The following is a 21199-nucleotide window of genomic DNA, read 5'->3' on the forward strand; positions in this document are numbered from 1 at the left end:
GATGTGCCAGCAGCAGCTCCTTCTCAGAGGTTGTCACTATGTGCAAGTGTTGGCTAGTATTTAGCACCCACTCTGTTTGATGATGAAACACCAATACTGTCACACCTTCTCCAGAGCCCAAAAGGTACTGAGAAGACACTGCTGGCATCACTCAGGCTGAGAGGGATATCTTTTAGATTGGATTTCAGGGAAGAGCTGTGCTGGCGTTTGGGATGAGAGTTGCCACTTTCTCCATGTAATGGACAGCGTGCCAGCAGCCTCTGAATTAAGTCATAGAGACGTGAATCTGGAGAGTTTTTTAGAACATCATGTGGGTCACCCTGGCCTTTGTGCAGCTTATTGTCTTCCTAAGCCAGGTCAGATAGTGCCTGCATCACCTGATGGTTTTGCTTGAAGCTACTTTTCAAAAGACAAGGTGTACCTGTGTTCAAGTGTGTACACAGAACGCATTCCAGTAGCAGCTATGAGTAGGTGTTGAATTATCCACATTTTGAATCTCTACATTGCTCCCCATCCACCACTCCCCCAAACACTGAACATGTTAAGAGCTGAGAGAGATTTTTTACCAGAGGGAACAGGGCAGGATATTCACCATGTAGAAACTTTAAGAAACAGAAGTACCAGTCTGTAGGAGTGAATGTTCATAAAAATGTATTCCTGGGCTTCCCTGGTGGCGCAGTGGTTGAGAGTCCGCCTGCCGATGCAGGGGACGCGGGTTCGTGCCCCGGTCCGGGAAGACCCCACATGCCGCGGAGCGGCTGGGCCCGTGAGCCATGGCCGCTGGGCCTGCGCTCCGCAACGGGAGAGGCCACAACAGTGAGAGACCCGCGTACTGAAAAAAAAAAAAAAAAAAAAAAAAAAAAAAAAAAAAAAAAAAAAAAAAAAAAAAAAAAAAAAAAAAAAAAAAAAAAAAAAAAAAAAAAAAAAAAAAAAAAAAAAAAAAAAAAAAAAAAAAAAAAAAAAAAAAAAAGAAAAGAAAAAAAAAATATTCCTTTTACCATTGCTTTCCTTTTCCAATATACTTTGTGAGATCTGCTTAAAATTTTTGTTTTTGCAGACTTAAGAAAACCAGAGCGCAAAAAATTGTGCACAAATGAGTTTATATAAAGGAACACATTCTCTTTGGGGTATTTATGGAAACATCTTTTCCAATCTCTAAAAATCTTTAGTACTAGCCTTGGAATGTTTTATTAATAAATTCTTTTGGTTTTTAATTAGTGATTTATGACATGTTTCCATTGTGTAGCCTTTGAACAATTACTTCACTTCCCTGACTTTCAGGTTCCTCATCTGAAAATGAGCACAGCAATGCATATTCTTTTTTTTTTTTTTTTGCGGTACGCGGGCCTCTCACTGTTGTGGCCTCTCCCATTGCGGAGCACAGGCTCCGGACGCGCAGGCCCAGCGGCCATGGCTCACGGGCCCAGCCGCTCCACGGCATGTGGGATCTTCCCGGACCGGGGCACGAACCCGCGTCCCCTGCATCGGCAGGCGGACTCTCAACCACTGCGCCGCGCCACCAGGGAAGCCCGAGCAATGCATATTCTTGATAGGATTTGGGGGAAGAGTCACACAATCATTTTGTAAATTATAAAGCTCTCTAAACATTGCTAATTATTATTTTTATTCTACATGGTGATTTCATATGGACTAGATAAATTCCTGATTCAGTCAGATTCCCTCAAATTTAAATTTGACTGTTTTTATTAAAATTGTTCCAATATCCAAAAATTTAGAAATAAATGCTAACAACCTTACCTCAACTGAAAAGCTTAAAAAAAAAAAAACCCTTCAAGTTCTTAATTCCTAATATTGTGAATTGTTAATTTCTATGAAATAATCTCAACTACCGCATGCCATTAACTAGCTTCCTCTGCCTTTTTAGAAACTTAAACTCTATCAATGATTTATTTTCCTTTTTTTTTTTCTTCCTTAGCAACAATGTTGCCTCTGTTCTGATGATAAGGTTTCCTAGAGAAATGTTTTTAAAAGACCCATTGCCAGTTGACACTTGTGAAATAAGAGTTTGAGATACAAGATCTCCAAAGCTTTTGAAGCTGTAAAATATTTCTAAATGATCCATCAGAAACATGGAAAAATTTTACTGTCATACCCCATGAATTCCATTTACGTGTGTCTTTTGTTATGTATTTGATTTTTCATTTTAATTTTTTAAACTTAAAAACGTGGATGAAATGACATTGATTTCTTATTAGAAATTATCTTTTTCATCCCTTTATTTTATTATTTAATTTCTTATAAACATATTTATCTTTTTGTTAAATGAAATCCTCACCACTCTGACAGAATTCTCTCTAACTTAGGTTGTCTTAATTGGAAGTACATTTGAAATCCTAAACCTTCATTTACCATTTAAGATGCAGGTATTGTGTGAGGTGCTGGGCTAGTAAAGATAAATCTGAACTTTCTGTCTTTAAAGAGCTCACATTCTAAAAGAGAGGGTAATTACTCAGTTCCAGGGGATCTGAAACGCTCAAATAACTTGAATACAAGAGTGAAACCACTAAATACAGTTCAAAACTGACCTGCTCCCTTGCTTCATTTGGAAGCCACTCTTTTTGGAAATGGCTCATTGAACCCTTTGGTCTGTGAACTAGTCCTGGGTCCTGATTTTATATCATAGTTGCTGGTGAGGTAGGATCTTCTGGTTTGTAAAATAATTCAGGTACGTTGAAGATTAGAATATCCAATTACTCCCTGTTTTTTAAGTTCTTGATTTATGGACTTAGTGCTATCCCATATTGGCCCTAATGGGCTCCTACTGGGGGTGGGGGATGGCACTGGGCCTGGGGCTGGGAAGGCTTCCATTCTGGCTGCCCTCTCAGGACTGTGTAGAGTGGCCTGAGTTGAAGGTGGTTGGTTCTCACAGCTCACCGGGCAGCTTGCTGTAGCTGCAGGGACCATGGGTTTGAGTGGCCAGTTTTTCCTCTGGTTGCCTGCGGTGGAATGTGTTTTCCCATAAAAACAGCATTTTAAGTCTGTGGTCAGGTTCCCAGACCAGCCTACAATAGTCTATTTAGCTGATAATGTAGCTGAGAGGCTGCTATTTGGCTAGACTGGGGACCAAACCACCACCTATTAACATTGTTTCTATTGGAAAAGCCATTCCAAGTTCTAAATACCAATATAGAAGTGACATTTTGGAGCCCTACCTGTTTGTCAGTTGGGAGCTGCCAGTACTTGGAACTGGAGTGTTCAATCACCCTGCACTCCCGACTCCTGAAGGATGCCATTCTTTCGCCTAAGCCTGACCCCATTGGCCAGTTTTCCCGTCTTTTCCTGGGGCTGCCAGTACATTCAGAAGATATTATCTCCCTGGACAGAGCTCTTGGTCTGAGAACTTCTGGGAAGTGGTGAGAGTCATGGTTTCAATCCCCTGTTTCTTCTGTGGGTGGTAAAGAGGTGGAAAGGGACCAGTTGGAGCTTGGGAGCAGTGAATTCCATAGACACCATCCTGGGCCTGCCTGTTCTGGATCCCCTGCTTACTTTACTTGTTTGTATTTCAGTCATCTCTAGAATTTTGCCCACCTTTTACAAAAGTACAGTATAGCTTTGACTTGAGTAAATGGAGCAAATATCCCAATATCATGCTAGTCTTGAACTCATAGGTAAATCCAAGGGATTGCAGAGTTCTGGGAAGCAGTTCTTTAGAGTTAAATCCTCGTAGAGGCTGGAGACATGCAATTTTGAGACACACTTTTTTTTTTTTTTTTTTTTTGGTCTGTTTTGAGGAAATCCCTCCTCTTCCTTATAGAATCAAATAGTAAAGTTTCAACTTCATAAACAAATACACCTCTCCCCATGTTTAGATGGGAGCCCGTTTTGTACACCCAACTAGGGGTGTGATGCCAGAGGGCCAAAGATCCCTTGCTTTAGAGAGAAGTAGGTCTAGTGCAAGTTTACTACGACAGCGAGTTAGTCAAACCATTGCCTTTAGAAGCTTATGAGGCTGCACAGGTGATTTAGTAGTCTGTGCAGACTTTTGTGTTCTCAGTATTGTGCAATCCACAGTACCAGAGGCGGAAAGTGCCCCATATATCAGTGGAATTAGGACTTGCTGCACACATCCATGTGCTTCTGGTCTTCATGGTTCAATCTCTAGTTTCCTGTTCCAGTGCACCCTGTGGCTTTAAATTCTTCCTTTTTTATTTCAAAGAAAAGTACACACACGCACATGTTCCAGTCACCTATAAAAGATTCCAACAAGATTTAAGTTGGCCGCCACTCCAAAATGACCTCCCGAATTTGGGGAACTGCCTTGGCAGCTCTCTGTTTCCTTAGCTAAGAAAGGCTGAGGGTGTGTACGTGTGTGTGTGTGTGTGTGTGTGTGTGTGTATGTGTGTGTCCCCGATATGGTGACCTAAATTCTTTGGCTCTTAAGTTCTTGAGCTGTTGCTTCTGATCAACACAAAATTCCCACAAAAACACAACTTAGGGTATACAGCAAATGAAACTGTGGAGGCCACACCCTCTCTGTGCTGCTGGGGCTGAGTTACCCTGATCACCGTGGGAAAAACCTCACCTCCGTTCAATCAGCACATCTGGAGGAACCTCTCAAGGCTGCCTGGTGAGCTTTGTGATGGTTGCCTTTTGGAATTGGCCACACATCACATTCTGGCTCCATCGATGACTTTGATCAGTCGCAACAAGCTGCCCTCAGAAAATACACTTAAAACTTTTGTTGAGTTGAGTTGCCTTCGGGATTTTTGACTTTCTTTTGCTAAATAAATAAGTAGAATCAGATATTTATATATGAGTGTTTTCTCTACATTGGTTTTGTATTTTCTCGAAGGAAATATATTGATCCCTGAGTTATAAACATTGATAACTTCACTGTTTAGAATAAATTAATGATCAGAATATCAGTAAAATAATCAAGGCATGAAACCATTATGCATTACTGTTTAACTGTCTATAACCTTTCAAATAAGCATGAAATATTCTTCCCTTAAATAGGTTCGTTTATAACAAATAGTTCTCACTATTAGTTCTCCATGTTGGTGGCATTTACAGATGGCCTATTTATGACACCAAAGTTCATCTTTGTTAATTGTGCTTTGTACTTACTAAGGCATTTAGTCAGTGTTATCTTGTGTGCTTGTAAATGGACTCCAAGATATTCTAGGCATAACAAGCATGGTTTCTCTGCTTGAAAAACTGTTAGACTGGGATCAGAGGGGCTGGGGGCAGGTTTCACAGATGAGACTCTAGACATAAAATTATTTAAAGTATATAATTGTAATATAGCATGTGTAGGTTTATGAGAAGTGTGTCTGGAATTGTGTTGGTAGGTTGAAACATGGTGGGATTAATCAGGGAGGAGGGATTAACACTCTGCGGGGGGAGGGGGGATGGAATTATACATTAAAAGGGAAAGATAGAAGAGCTAGTATAAAGATGGCAGAAGAGTTTGGATTTAGTGTGTGTGTGTTGGAGGAGGGGGCTTGTGCCTGACAGACCACTGAGTCGGTGAAGAGGAGAAGCAGGGCAGGAGGGTGGAAGTCGGTGGTGATGAGAGTGGGCAGGTAAGACAGGCCTACCTGGTGGGGATCTGAAGCTAATAGTGAGATGTTTAACATTTTACAGAGAGTAAAGATCCATCTCTGGATCAGAGAAGAACAGAATTAAGCGTGGTGAACGTGAAAACATGCTTAGCTCCATTGTCCTAACGGAGTAGAGAGGAACTAGGAAGCCAGGAAAAGCAGAAGGTAGTATTAGTCCAACAGTGAAACACCAGGATTTGGACAAGGGAGTTACTTATGGAGTTAGAGAATTTAAGAGTAGTTTCAGCAGTGGCATGAAATAAAACTAGTGACCCCTCTTAGCAACTGGCAAACATCAAGTTATAATTCAGAGAGTCCCCTTCCATGCTTACCCTGGATGATAAGGCTAAACACCCTTGTTCTGGGCTCCGTTAGCTCCCCAGGCAGACCTTGATGTCAGTGTTTTACCTGTCATATTGACAGGCTTTGCATACGGGTCCGTCTTCTTTCAAGAGCAAAGACTACGTCTTAGTCAATTTGGGGGGAATGTAACAGTTTGTTTATAATTGCATGGTAAAAATATTATTGTTATTTTACTTTTTAATAAACTTTTAATTTTAGAACAGTTTTAGATTTACAGAAAAATCACGAGGATAATACAGAGAGTTCCCATATATCCTGGACACAAATTCCTCTGCTGTTAGCCTCTTATACTAGTTTGATACATTTATTACAGTTAATGAACCAATATTGATATATTTTTGTTAACTAAAGTCCTCTAGTTCTTTATTCAGCTTAACTGATTTGTTTTAACTGAATGTCCTTTTTTATGTTCAGGATCCCATCCAGGATACCACATTACATTTAGTTATCATACCTTCTTAGGCTATGACAGTTTCTCAGACTTACCCTATTTGTGATGACCTTGACAGTTTTGAGGACTGTTGGTCAGGAATTTTGTAGATTACCCCTTAATTGGGATTCTTTTGGAAGGAAGTCACTATGCACAGCTCACACTTAAGGCAGTAGGGAGTTATGCATCACCTTCTGGAAGGCAGAGTATCTACATAAATCATTTGGAATTTGCCAGCACAAGAGATTTCTCTCTTTTCTACCATTTGTTTATTTATTCAATTATTTATTTATCAGTCTGGACTCATGGACATTTATTTTATACTTTGGATTGCAACCCAATACTACTTTTGTTATTTTGTTACTTAAATGGTTCTAGCTTTGGCCACTGGGAGCTCTTGATTTGGCTCCTGTATCCCTGACATGTCCCCATCATTGTGGGTATTTGTTTCTTTGTTTGGCACTTTCTTACGTTCTTTACTTTCTGTCGCCACAAGATGCTCCACACTCACCTTGTACATTTCTTGCCCAGTCCTGGAGTCAGCCATGTTTCCCAGGAGCCCTGGTTCCTTTTATTGGAGAATGGTATTAGAAACCAAGTGTTAGGTCTGGGTGTTAGGTATACTTGTCTTAGTCACTTTTATTTATCTAACACACTGCCTAACACATAATAGATTCTCACTAAATATTGTTGAGCGGCTTTGTGTTGGTGGACAAGATGATTATTCATGTGCCCTGTTGTATGCTCAGCAGTGAACTTACTGACTACACAGGAAGATAAGTTATGTGATCTTGGATACCTTGAGTTTGAGGTAGTCACAGAACATTTGATTCTAGATGTCCTGATGGTAGGAACTGAAGAGAGAAAGAAAAGGGGAGGAAGAAAGGGAAGGAAGGAGGGAAGAAAAGAGGAGGGAGGGAGGGAAGGAAGTCTTGAGAAACAGACAGACATTGACTTTGGGGGAAAGGATAATGGAGTCACCAATCTATCAGAGATGGGAGAGAGCAAGAAGTGGATAAAGCTCCTGCAAACCACAATACGAATGGTTCTTCTTCTTGTTCCTTTTGAGATCATTTTAATTAAGAAAAACTGCATGAGGTAGGTTAGAGAGGTTGGCTGGCTGGCTTGAGTCTTCAAAGGAGAAAAGCAGGATTGTCTGTGTCCCAGCCAGTGTTGAGTCAGACAATCCAGAAATGAGTCCCTGGGTCTGGAGAGCCCGGCTGAAGCTTGAGGAGGCCCTGGAAGCTGTCTTCACTACCGGGGTTTGAAGTTTCATTACTCGACTTGTTGTGACTGGCAGATGGGCTGGAACAGTCACATGTGATATTCAGATCACTGCTGGGAGATGTGACCTCTGCCTTCAGCTGTGAAGAGGGCCAGAATACAGGAAATAAAATAAGGGGGTAGTGTTTGCAAAGTTTATTGAAGCAGTGGATCCCTTTATCAGATAGCAATCATGGTTTTTCTTTTTACCTTGATAAAATTTGTCAAAGAACTAATAAAATAACGATGTGTGGCTCACAATATATGTAGCTCATTTGTGTTCTATAGTTTTTTCATTATGTATCTCATTTTTGACAGTGAAAGTTATGATTATTTTTAAACTCTGGAACAGTGGGGTATTAGGATGTTTACCTTGAGACATGTTACATGGGCATTTGGGCACCCATCATTCTGTGGGAGGCATATGCTTTTTGATACCCCTCCACGCTTATACTAGAGAGGGCTAAATCATAACTTTTCTGCCTAAAGGTCAAAAAAGCAGGCAACTCACAGAGCAGGGTCCATCTCATTAACCCTTACCTAATGCTTGTTATTCTCCTTGCCCAAGGTTTTAGCACTTCACAAGCTGAGAAACTCATGCATATGAAATAAGAGCCCCTTGAATTTGTCTTTATTACCCTGGTCGTGTTTGAAAAGGAGTTTGCACTTGGGATAGGAAGCAGAAAGGCTCTCTTGCTGAAAGACAGGCCAGACTCGCAGAAGTGGGTTGGCTAAGGAATGTGGACACACTGCAGACATCTTGCACTGAGGCTGATTCTTGCAATGATGTGGTCATACATGGTAGAGCCCAGCTGTTTGCTCCATTGAGAGGGGCTTTAGCTAGCCCACACAATCTCTGAGTGCTGTGTCTGAACTGGATCCAAATATCCAGCCTGCTGAGGCTCACCCAGCCCCCAGAGTGATTGGAGTTGGCTTATTGCAGAGCACAACATTCAAAGCAACTGGTAAGAAAAGTTACAGACAAAGGCTTAGTAATTGAAAAAAATGTAACGTATAGCAGTAAAGTGGAACCTAAACATATTTCCCCCCTCCCCCCATAAACTATTAAGATACAGGCAAAAACTGTTTATGCTTAATCTTTGGTCAGTTGATGGACATTTTGTGATTTTTCTTATCCATGCCACCAGGAATGCTACTGGGTGAATATCATCATCTCCCCTAAATACATCTTTGCCTTAACATAGGGATTAAGACAGTGTACTCTAGAATAAGACTTCCTGAGTTCAAACTCCATTCTCTACTTCCAAGCTATGGGACCTTGGCTAGTTTGTTAAACCTTACTGTTAAAACGGTAATAGTAAGGTTTAGCTCAAAGAGTTTCTATGAAGATGAAATAATGTATCTTTAGCACTTACTATATCTTTTCCCTTTGAATTTTACCTTTAATTTGCAGAATGCCACTGCCACTTGCATGGAGCTTTATCTCTGACTTTTTTTTGGTGGTGGGTTGGTAGGTATGGCGGATGAAGTGAAAAGGAAGAAGAAGAGGTATGATTGCTACACTTTGATTTATACAAAAAAGTAACTCCATTAATGATTTGTCTTCTTTGTTAATGATTTTCATGCTGAAACCTTAGAGTAAAATCTTTTAGAATGGAAATCATCCAACTCGTCTACTTTAGACTTTACATGTCTTAGAACTTTCCAACTTAAATAAGACATTCATTTATTTCTAGAATTAAAGGTGTTTTTTTCTGTGTGTAAGTAGAACAAATGCCACCCAGCTTGTTTGAACATGTTCTGTTAGGTTGCAGTTCTCAAAACCAAAGTCAGCAGAGGAGAAATCTTACATCTTTCTAACACTTTGCATTAAGCCACAAGACCTAGTAGTATTTAGTGTTGTTGAAGAATGAATGGTAACGAGATTAAAGCAATTGTCATTTGACGATGTTGGTTGAAATTAAATAATATATTAGGCTTTCCCTGGTGGCGCAGTGGTCAAGAATCCACCTGCCAATGCAGGGGACACGGGTTCGAGCCCTGGTCCAGGAAGATCCCACATGCCTCAGAGCAACTAACCCCTTGTGCCACAACTACTGAGCCTGCACTCTAGAGCCCGCGAGCCACAACTACGGAAGCCCATGTGCCAGAAGCCCGTGCTCCGCAACAGGAGAAGCCACCTCAATGAGAACTCCGTGCACCGCAGTGAAGAGTAGCCCCTGCTCACCGCAACTGGAGAAAACCCTCACACAGCAACGAAGACCCAATGCAGCCAAAAATAAAATTAATTAATTAAAAAATATATATATATTACTTATTAAAAAGGGAAAAGTGGGGCTTCCCTGGTGGCGCAGTGTTTGAGAGTCCGCCTGCCGATGCAGGGGACACGGGGGTCCGGGAGGATCCCGCGTGCCGCGCAGCGGCTGGGCCCGTGAGCACAGGCTCAGCAACCTGTGCTCCGCTAGCGGGAGAGGCCGCAACGGTGAGAGGCCCATGTACCGCAAAAAAAAAAAAAAAAAAAAAAAAAAAAAAAGGGAAAAGTTATTAAACTCAAAAGAGTCAGAGCATGCAAACAAAATAAATCATAATTCAACATTATATAGAATTTTAAGAAATGCAGTGAAATGAAAATGTGATAACTAATGAAAGGGAGCTGTGAATGCCTCATTCTAATGAAGCAGAAAGCACCTGTTTATGAGATAAGAAGTTCATACTTTTAAAGTAAAATTGTTGCTTTCAATAAAAGATGATGATTCATTCAATGAATGAATCCAGAATCTACTGTGTATCAGGAGACAGAGATGTAAAAATAAAATGCCTGCTCCCAAAGCACTAAAACTCTACAGGAAAGTTAACTAAAAATCACAGTGTACTATGAAAAGTGATGATAGAGGGTGTTTTAGAAACTCAGAAGAGGAGCTCCCAAAGGTGAAGGTAAGATTGGAAAATCTTCCTAGAAAAGAAGGTGCGAGGATTAGGAAACAAGACGGCGGAGTAGAAGGACGTGCTCTCACTCTCTCTTGTGAGAACACCAGAATCACAAGTAGCTGCTGGACAGTCATCGACAGGAAGACACTGGAACTCACCTAGAAAGACACCCCACATCCAAAGACAAAGGAGAAGCCGCAATGAGACAGTAGGAGGGCTGCAATCACGGTAAAAGCAAATCCCATAACTGCTGGGTGGGTGACTCATGGACTGGAGAACACTTATACCACAGAAGTCCACCCACTGGAGTGAAGGTTCTGAGCCCCACATCAGGTTCCCAACCTGGAGGTCTGGCAATGGGAGGAGGAATTCCTAGAGAATCAGACTTTGAAGGCTAGTGGGATTTGATTGCAGGACTTCGACAGGACTGGGGGAAACAGAGACTCCAATCTTGGAGGGCACACACAAGGCAGTGTGAGCTTCGGGACCCGGGGGAAGGAGCAGTGACCCCAGGGTAGACTGAACCAGACCTACCTACTAGTATTGGAGGATCTCCTGCAGAGGCGGGAGGTGGCTGTGGCTCACCCTGGGGACAAGGACACTGGCAGCAGAAGTTCAGGGAAGTACTCCTTGGCGTGAGCCCTCCCCGAGTCCACCATTAGCCCCACCAAAGAGCCCAGGTAGGCTCCAGTGTTGGGTTGCCTCAGGCCAAACAACCAACAGGGAGGGAACCCAGCGCCATGCATCAGCAGACAAGCAGATTAAAGTTTTACTGAGCTCTGCCCACCAGAGCAACAGTCAGCTGTACCCACCACCAGTCCCTCCCATCAGGAAACTTGTACAAGCCTCTTGGATGGCCTCATCCACCAGAGGGCAGACAACAGAAGCAAGAAAAACTACAGTCCTGCAGCCTATGGAACAAAAACCACATTCACAGAAAGATAGACAAAAGGCAGAGGGCTATGTACCAGATGAAGGAACAAGATAAAACCCCAGAAAAATAACTAAATGAAGTGGAGATAGGCAACCTTCCAGAAAAAGAATTCAGAATAATGAAAGTGAAGATGATCCAGGACCTTGGAAAAAGAATGGAGGCAAAGATCGAGAAAATGCAAGAAGTGTTTAACAGAGACCTAGAAGAATTAAAGAACAAACAAACAGAGATGAACAATACAATAGCTGAAGTGAAAACTACACTAGAAGGAATCAATAGCAGAATAACTGAGGCAGAAAAATGGATAAGTGACCTGGAAGACAGAATGGTGGAATTCACTGCTGTGGAACAGACTAAAGAAAAAGGAATGAAAAGAAATGAAGACAGCCTAAGAGACCTCTGGGACAACATTAAACACAGCAACATGTGCACTATAGGGGTCCCAGAAGGAGAAGAGAGAGAGAAAGGACCCAAGAAAATATTTGAAGAGATTATAGTCAAAAACTTCCCTAACATGGGAAAGGAAATAGCCACCAAAGTCCAGGAAGTGCAGAGTCCCATACAGGATAAACCCAAGGAGAAACACACCGAAACACATAGTAATCAAACTGGCAAAAATTAAAGACAAAGAAAAATTATTGAAAGCAGTAAGGGAAAAACGACAAATAACATACAAGGGAACTCCCATAAGGTTAACAGCTGATTTCTCAGCAGAAACTCTAGAAGCCAGAAGGGAGTGGCATGATATACTTAAAATGATGAAAGGGAAGAACCTACAACCAAGATTACTCTACCTGGCAAGGATCTCATTCATATTCGATGGAGAAATCAAAAGCTTTACAGACAAGCAAAAGCTAAGAGAATTCAGCACCACCAAACCAGCTCTACAACAAATGCTAAAGGAACTTCTCTAAGTGGGAAACGCAAGAGAAGAAAAGGACCTACAAAAACAAACCCAAAACAATTAAGAAAATGGTCATTGGAACATACATATCGATAATTACCTTAAACATGAATGGATTAAATGCTCCAACCAAAAGACCCAGGCTTGCTGAGTGGATACAAACACAAGACCCATCTATATGCTGTCTACAAGAGACCCACATCAGACCTAGGGACATACATAGACTGAAAGTGAGGGGATGGAAAAAGATATTCCATGAAAATGGTAATCAAAACAAAGCTGGAGTAGCAATACTGATATCAGATAAAATAGACTTTAAAATAAAGAATGTTACAAGAGACATGGAAGAACACTACACAATGATCAAGGGATCAATCCAAGAAGAAGATATAACAATTATAAATATATATGTACCCAACATAGGAGCACCTCAATACATAAGACAACTGCTAACAGCTATAAAAGAGGAAATCGACAATAACACAATAATAGTGGGGGGCTTTAACACCTCACTTACACCAATGGACAGATCATCCAAAATGAAAATAAATAAGGAAACAGAAGCTTTAAATGTCACAATAGACCAGATAGATTTAATTGTTATTTATAGGACATTCCATCAAAAAACAGCAGATTACACTTCTCAAGTGTGCATGGAACATTCTCCAGGGTAGATCATATCTTGGGTCACAAGTCAAGCCACAGTACATTTAAGAAAATTGAAATCATATCAAGCATGTTTTCTGACCACAATGCTATGAAATTAGAAATGAATTACAGGGGGAAAAAAACGTAAAAAACACAAACAATACGTTTGAGGCTAAACAATACATTACTAAATAACCAAGAGATCACTGAAGAAATCAAAGAGGAAATCAAAAGATATCTAGAGACAAATGACAATGAAAACATGACGACCCAAAACCTATGGGATGCAGCAAAAGCAGTTCAAAGAGGGAAGTTTATAGCGATACAGGTCTACCACAAGCAACAAATCTCAAGTACAATCTAAGCTTACACCTAAAGGAATTAGAGAAAGAAGAACAAACAAAACCCAAAGTTAGCAGAAGGAAAGAAATCATAAAGATCAGATCTGAAATAAATGAAATAGAAACAAAGAAAACAATAGCAAAGATCAATAAAACAAAAACCTGGTTCATTGAGAAGATAAACAAAATTGATAAACCATTAGGCAGACTTATCAACAAAAAGAGGGAGAGGACTCAAAATACAATTAGAAATGAAAAAGGAGAAGTTACAACAGACACTGCAGAAATATCAAGCATCCTAAGAGACTACTACAAGCAACTCTATGCCAATAAAATGGACAACCTGGAAGAAATGGACAGATTCTTCGAAAGGTATAAGCTTCCAAGACTGAACCAGGAAGAAATATAAAATATGAACAGACCAATCACGAGTAATGAAATTGTAACTGTGATTAAAAATCTTCCAACAAACAAAAGTCCAGAACCAAATGGCTTCACAGGTGAATTCTATCAAACATTTGGAGAAGAGCTAACACCCATCCTTCTCAAACTCGTCCAAAAAATTGCAGAGAAAGGAACACCCCCAAACTCATTCTATGAGGCCACCATCAACCTGATACCAAAACCAGACAAAGATACTACAAAAAAAGAAACAGACAAATATCACTGATGAACATAGATGCAAAAATCCTCAACAAAATACTAGCAAACAGAATCCAACAACACATTAAAAGTATCATACACCATGATCAAGTGGGATTTATCTCAGGGATGCAAGGATTCTTCAATATACATTAATCAGTCAATGTGATAAACCATATTAACAAATTGAAGAATAAAAACCATATGATCATCCCAACAGATGCAGAAAAAGCTTTTGACAAAATTCTACACTCATTTATGATAAAAACTCTCCAGAAAGCATAGAGGGAACCTACCTCAACATAATAAAGGCCATATGTGACAAACCCACAGCAAACATCATTCTCAATGGTGAAAAACTGAAAGCATTTCCTCTAAGATCAGGAACAAGACAAGGATATCCACTCTCACCACTATTATTCAACATAGTTTTGGAAGTCCTAGCCATGGCAATCAGAGAAGAAAAAGAAATAAAGGGAATACAAATTGGATAAGAAGAAGTAAAACTGTCACTGTTTGCAGATGACATGATACTATACCTAGAGAATCCTAAAGATGACACCAAAAAACAACTAGAGCTAATCTATGAATTTGGTAAAGTTGCAGGATACAAAATTAATGCACAGAAATCTCTTGCATTCCTATACACTAATGATGAAAAATCTGAAAGGGAAATTAAGGAAACACTACTACTTACCATTGCAACAAAAAGAATAAAATACCTAGGAATAAACCTACCTAGGGAGACAAAAGACCTCTATGCAGAAAACTATAAGACTCTGATGAAAGAAATTAAAGATGATACCAACGGATGGAGAGATATACCATATTCTTCGATTGGAGGAATCAAGATTGTGAAAATGACTGTACTACCCAAAGCAACATACAGATTCAACGCAATCCCTATCAAATTACCAATGGCATTTTTTATGGAACTAAAACAAAAAATCTTAAAATTTGTATGGAGACACAAAAGACCGTGAATAGCCAAAGTAGTCTTGAGGGAAAAAAAGGGAGCTGGAGAAATCAGACTCCCTGACTTCAGACTATACTACAAAACTACAGTAATCAAGACAATATGGTACTGGCACAAAAACAGAAACATAGATCAATGGAACAAGATAAAAAGCCCAGAGATAAACCCATGGACCTATAGTCAACTAATCTATGACAAAGGAGGCAAGGATATACAATGGAGAAAAGACAGTCTCTTCAATAAGTGGTGCTGGGAACACTGGACAGCTACATGTAAAAGAATGAAATTAGAACACTCCCTAACATCATACACAAAAATAAACTCAAGATGGATTCTAGACCTAAATATAAGACTGGACACTATAAAACTCTTAGAGGAAAATGTAGGAAGAACGCTCTTTGACATAAATCACAACAAGATCCTTTTTGATCCACCTCCTAGAGTAATGGAAATAGAAACAAAAATAAACAAATGGGACCTAATGAAACTTCATAGCTCTTGCACAGCAAAGGAAACCATAAACAAGATGAAAAGACAACACTCAGAATGGGAGAAAATATTTGCAAATGAATCAATGGACAAAGGATTAATCTCCAAAATATATAAACAGCTCACGGAGCTCAGTATTAATAAAACAAACAAGCCTGTCCAAAATTGGGCAAAAGACCTAAATAGACATTTCTCCAAAGAAGAGATACAGATGGCCAAGAATCACATGCAAAGCTGCTCAACATCACTAATCATTAGAGAAATGCAAATCAAAACTACAATGAGGTATCGCCTCACACCAGTCAGAATGGGCATCATCAGAAAATCTATAAAACAACAAATGTTGGAGAGGGTGTGGAGAAAAGGGAACCCTCTTGCACTGCTGGTGGGAATGTAAATTGATACAGCCACTATGGAGAACAGTATGGAGGTTCCTTAAAAAACTAAAAATAGAATTACCATATGACCCAGCAATCCCACTACTGGGCATATACCCAGAGAAAACCATAATTCAAAAAGACACAGCCACCCGAATGTTCATTGCAGTACTATTTACAATAGCTAGGACATGGAAGCAACCTAAATGCCTATCGACAGACGAATGGCTAAAGAAGATGTGGTACATATATACAATGGAATATTACTCAGCTATAAAAAGGAACGAAATTTGGTCATTTGTAGAGACGTGGATGGATCTAGAGACTGTCATACAGAGTAAGTTAAGTCAGAAAGAGAAAAACGAATATCATATATTAACATATACATGTGGAACCTAGAAAAATGGTACAGATGAACTGGATTGCAGGGCAGAAATTGAGACACAGATGTAGGGAACAAACATATGGACACCAAGGGGGGAAAACCGCGGTGGGGTGGGGATGGTGGTGTGCTGCATTGGGCGATTGAGATTGACATGTATACCCTGATGTGTATAAAATTGATGACTAATAAGGATCTCCCATATAAAAAAATAGGTAAAATAAAATTAAAGAAAAAAAATAATGGATGATGATCAAAGTATAACAGCACATATTTAAGAAATTAACAGTTATAGATGGGCATTAATTGAGAAAACAAAAGAACTCTCTACTTCCCCAGATCCTCATCTCTTAAGGCAACCAGTTTTAACCATTTCTGTTTTTAGTTCTTCTCACATTTATCCCCATGACACCATGTTCTGTGTTTGTGCTTCTATGTCTAGATTTAAATAGTACCTATTGGCTTCTTGCCATGAAAGATGGAGACATAGCTCACTTAGATCTATACCTTTTATTCTCTCTTCTACCTCCCATTTTTAAAATAATTATAGAATGACTTTTAGCCATTCTATAATCATTTGGTACTTATAAACATTTTATATCTAAACCTCTATTTCTTAGATCAATTGCTTTATTTCTCTCCACACCTTTCTTTCCAACTCGTTTCTTGATTTATGATACATAAAGGTTTAAAATATTTACATTTTGTTTTGTAACCATTGTAAACTGTAACATCTTTCATGTTTTGTCTGTAGGTTGATTCTAAAGGTTGAGGAAACAATAAAGAATGTCTATATTATTGTGATTTTTCATGTACCTTGGAAAATCTTTTGAATATCTTGCTTTGCAGGACTGTTAGGACTGATCCTGGAGTCTTTTTTTCTTAGCTTTTTTACCCTGTTATATGTGTTGTTACTCCATAAATACACTCCTTGTCAGACAATATATCCTGATTTTTGTCTGAAAAACATAGTTACTCCAACAGCAGACACCCTACAAAGGCTTAGGGATCCTCTGAAGTTATTCCAGGGTTTGATTTGGGGTTGGACTGAATCCAGTGGAGTTGTTGTAATGGGCTGTTGGTGGGGAAGGTTTGAGGTGGTTGACTTTGGCCTGGATTGTCGTTTTAGATTGAGGGAACTTTCATGAAGCTTGGGTATCCTCCTGCCCCAGCCTTCTACCCTATCTTTTCCTCTCACTCCCCTTTCTAAGATTCTGAGTTGCCCTAGGAAGTTCTGGGCACTCTGAACTGAAGCTTGGGGCACTACTTTGTCACAGGAGGGAAAAAAATTTGAGAGCCTTTGGCTTAGAATTCCTAATAAAGTCTTTCTCTCTTCCTTAATCTCTTATGGTTCCTCTGGCTGAGTAGCTAATTTAGGTCAGAAGATGATTCCACCACGATGCTGCTGTGTGTTTTCATTGTCCTTTTCGTATGTAAGCTTTTCATGTTCATTATTTCATCTGATACACACACACACACACACACACACACACACACACACACACACACACGTGGACAAGGCAGACATTTCATTATCCCAGTTGTAGAGAAATAAAATAAGGCTCAGAGAGGTCCTAACGTCATGCACATATTAAGCCTCTATCCAATCATTTTCTGTCTAGCCTTGGAGAAGCCTTGGGCTGTTGGGTATGGATTTGGGGCCCTCTCCCTGGCTCCTCCATCCTTCCTATTTCTTTTTCTGACCTCAGCATCAGTTGGTCTGAAGTGTACATTTTTCCCTGCAGAGTATTCCATGTTCTCTGGGGCTGTAAAGAGAGTACAGGACAGGGCAAAGACTTTACCTCACTTCCCAATCCTGCATTTGGTTAAAGTAGTGAGTTCAGAGGAAATGCAAGAAGGTTCTGTGCATATACAGGTATGCATTTTAGCTCTGCAGTTGTTCTTAAAGGCTTATACTTATGGGACTACAGTATTTATACCAGCAAGCCTTGGAATAGCTCCTAGTTTGTGAAATTGATTGCAAAACCTTTGACCTGCCTTATCAGCCCCTGAACGTGAGGAACTGGCATCAAGGTTTAGGCCCTCAGGCGTGGCAAAATGAAATGAATGAATGGTTTCTTTTGGGTCTCTGTGTGTTATACCCTCTGCCTTAGTTTCCAGTGTAAACTTTGTTAGATCTTTACCCAGTTGCTCCCTTGTTGATCCTATTGTTAAATAGGATCATTTGTATCCTGAATGTATCCTGAATGGAGGCTTTGCTCCAAGACATGTGATGAACTGTAAACAAGGAAGCCAGAGTGACATTGGCTTTATTTTCCTGTAACTGCTGGTATCAACTATGTTTCCAAATTTTGGCTAAAGAAATATTTACATGTTTTGGCTTTTTTTTTTTTTTTCTGACGAATGTCAGAGTGTGCATTCCTGTAATTCTGGTGAAAGGAAGAATGTGGTCACATTTTACAGGGTGGCTGGGCCATAGGAAAAAATATACACAACTTCAATGAGTAGAAATATAAAACCTTACATTCAGTAGATTTTATGATGACTTTTCTTAACTAGATTGGTAAATTTATTGTTTAAACTAGTCTCATATGGCTCCATAACTTTTTATATCTGTGCATTGTGATAGAAAGCACTGCATTTTGTTCCTGTGGTTTTTATTTTCCTGATGTGCTGTATGCATAGGTGATATTAAGCATATCTGTATTGGTATCATTGTGTTAAAATGTCCCAAACTACTAAGCCAGCATTGAGTCCCATGAGTTTACTTTTCTTGTCTGCAAAGATTCATACTGTTCTAATAACTCAGGAATTTTTTCCTTTTATTTGGTCATATATATTTTTTTTTTTTTTAAAGTATGGAATTCTTGTGATTGAATTTTTTTTGTTTTTGTTTCAGACCTAATGTCTGTGGATCACGTTATAATGCTTACTGTTGCCCTGGATGGAAGACCTTACCTGGTGGCAATCAGTGTATTGTCCGTAAGTAAATAGTCTGTCATTTTTCATGTTCTTGTTTTGTTGTTTTGGTTGCATGGTGATTCTTAGTATTCGGTCTTTGGTAACTGCATACCATTAATATGTTTATAGCAGGGCCTTCCAGCTCTAAGATTTTCCTACTTTCTCTGAATCCAGCTTGGGAAGTATATTAACTGGGTCAAACCACTGTTATACTTTAATTCAATGACTTCCTTTAGAATGTTTCTGAGATAGAGGGAATAGAGCCACAGGGATACTTTGATCAAGGTTTCATGTCATGGCATACCTTGTGCCTGGCTGCATAGAGTACGTAATCACTTTGATGGGGTTTTGAAAAACAGTTTATCATTGCTGCTTTCCTTACTGTAATTTCTAACTGTGTTGGCCACCCACAAGCCCACCCAAACCTTGTATGTTGAATTTCGGTGATTGAGGCTAAAAGCAGACCTAACTCTTAGACAAGGGGGAGAGGAAGCAGATAGAGCATCATATGAGGATGAGTGAAAAGAGTAGGGGAAGAACTCAGATGGTACCAGAGATTCCTCTACCGACTCTGCTTCTATGGCAAAGCCCCAGATTCTCATCATACCCCACAAATGTTGAGTGACAAATTACATGCAAGACAAGGTGCTATTTAGTGGTGATACTAAGTCAAGTTAGTTATGGCATCTGTCCTCCATGAACTTCTACAGTCATCATACCTGTGAAATAATTTTTGTTTTTAGAAAACTCCATTTGTATAATGGGAAATTTAGAGCTGAAAGGACACTAAGGAATTACTTCACCCCCTTCTTATTTGGCCAAGAGTGGTCTGTGGAGCAGAAGAGATTATTTCAACGAGCATTCTCTTGGTGACCTGAAAAAGTTAATCCCTTTCCCAATTCTTGGTTTTAACTAAAAGCAATTTATTCATTTGGCACGTTGTGGTTTACTTCAAGATCAAAACTGACTCACTAAGAGAGGGATATAATGGTATTTGGAGTTTTCTAAAAGAACTTTACAACAAAACCCTTTCCCTAGTGTTCTATAGAATCTCTGAGAAATGCTGACTTCAGGTATTAAATAAATGTTTGTAGGATCCTTTGACAGCTTATTTCTTAATAGTTTTCAACCTCCATCCTAGGCTCTTCTGATGTTTCAATGCACTGTCTATCAAGGGTATTATTTTTGGCCTTGTACATTTCATTTGCCCTTGCAAGTTTGTTCAGGAGTTTGAAGGAAAGGATCAAGCCTATGAGTGTAAAAAGTAGTGACCAAATCTTGGTCTCCTGTTAAATATAAATCATTTACCATTTGAACTTATTCTTTAGTCCAATAGCCGAGCATTTGGTACAAGTATGATATTAGTCTCTGGGTGGCATGAAAATGTTAATAATTCTCTAAAAGATGAATGGCTTCTTGATTGTACGATCAGTACTACTGAAGTGGATTCACACGTCTTCTCTCAGACTTTGGATGTAATTCACAACAGGACTAAATGTAGGATACAAGTTGCTCCATAGATCATATGTTCTCGACTGGCAGGGTCTTATCTAGGGAAGTAGTCTTAGCAGTGCACAGTATTTTTATAAAATTCAGTAAACTTTAAGCATTTATAATAAAATAGGCTCCCAAGAATACTGCTACAATTTTTATATTATTACATCTTAAAGTTAGTATAAAAACAATGTGTGTATGTGTGTGTGTGTGTGTGTGTGTACATACACACACACACACACACACAGGATTTTTGTTTATTTAATTTTCCCTTTATAGGATATCCTGGGCTTTCTGACAGATTGAGAGCTGTGGAATAAGCAAAGAGAGGATGGAGAACCACTGATACGGATAAGGGAGTTGCCGAATCTTATAGCCAGAGTTTATTTAGTCCAACAGATTTGTTTTATAAATGAATAAATCTGAAGCCTAAGGTCACATAGGTCATGATGGCAAAGTTAACAAGGAACCTGATAGGCCAGGTTTCCTCACTTGAGGATTGGGGCCCTGTAAATCACCGTGCTCTGAAGCCATGTGCTAACAGACCTCTGGTTTTGTTCACAGCCATTTGCCGGCATTCC

The 21199-nt window shown here is 39.6% G+C and overlaps 1 protein-coding gene across 1 annotated transcript in view; it reads left to right on the forward strand.

Annotated features, from left to right (window-relative positions):
- Positions 1–21199, forward strand: part of FBN1 (fibrillin 1) — a 255338-nt gene that overhangs the window by 18254 nt on the left and 215885 nt on the right. The window contains exons 3-4 of the mRNA XM_007455563.1: positions 19063–19145; positions 21183–21194. Coding sequence (XP_007455625.1) covers positions 19063–19145; positions 21183–21194 — 95 coding nt within the window. The remainder of the gene's footprint in view (positions 1–19062; positions 19146–21182; positions 21195–21199) is intronic.

The sequence above is a fragment of the Lipotes vexillifer genome, unplaced genomic scaffold (genome assembly GCF_000442215.2).
Source record: "Lipotes vexillifer unplaced genomic scaffold, Lipotes_vexillifer_v1.1 scaffold24, whole genome shotgun sequence".
Classification (NCBI taxonomy): domain Eukaryota; kingdom Metazoa; phylum Chordata; class Mammalia; order Artiodactyla; family Lipotidae; genus Lipotes; species Lipotes vexillifer.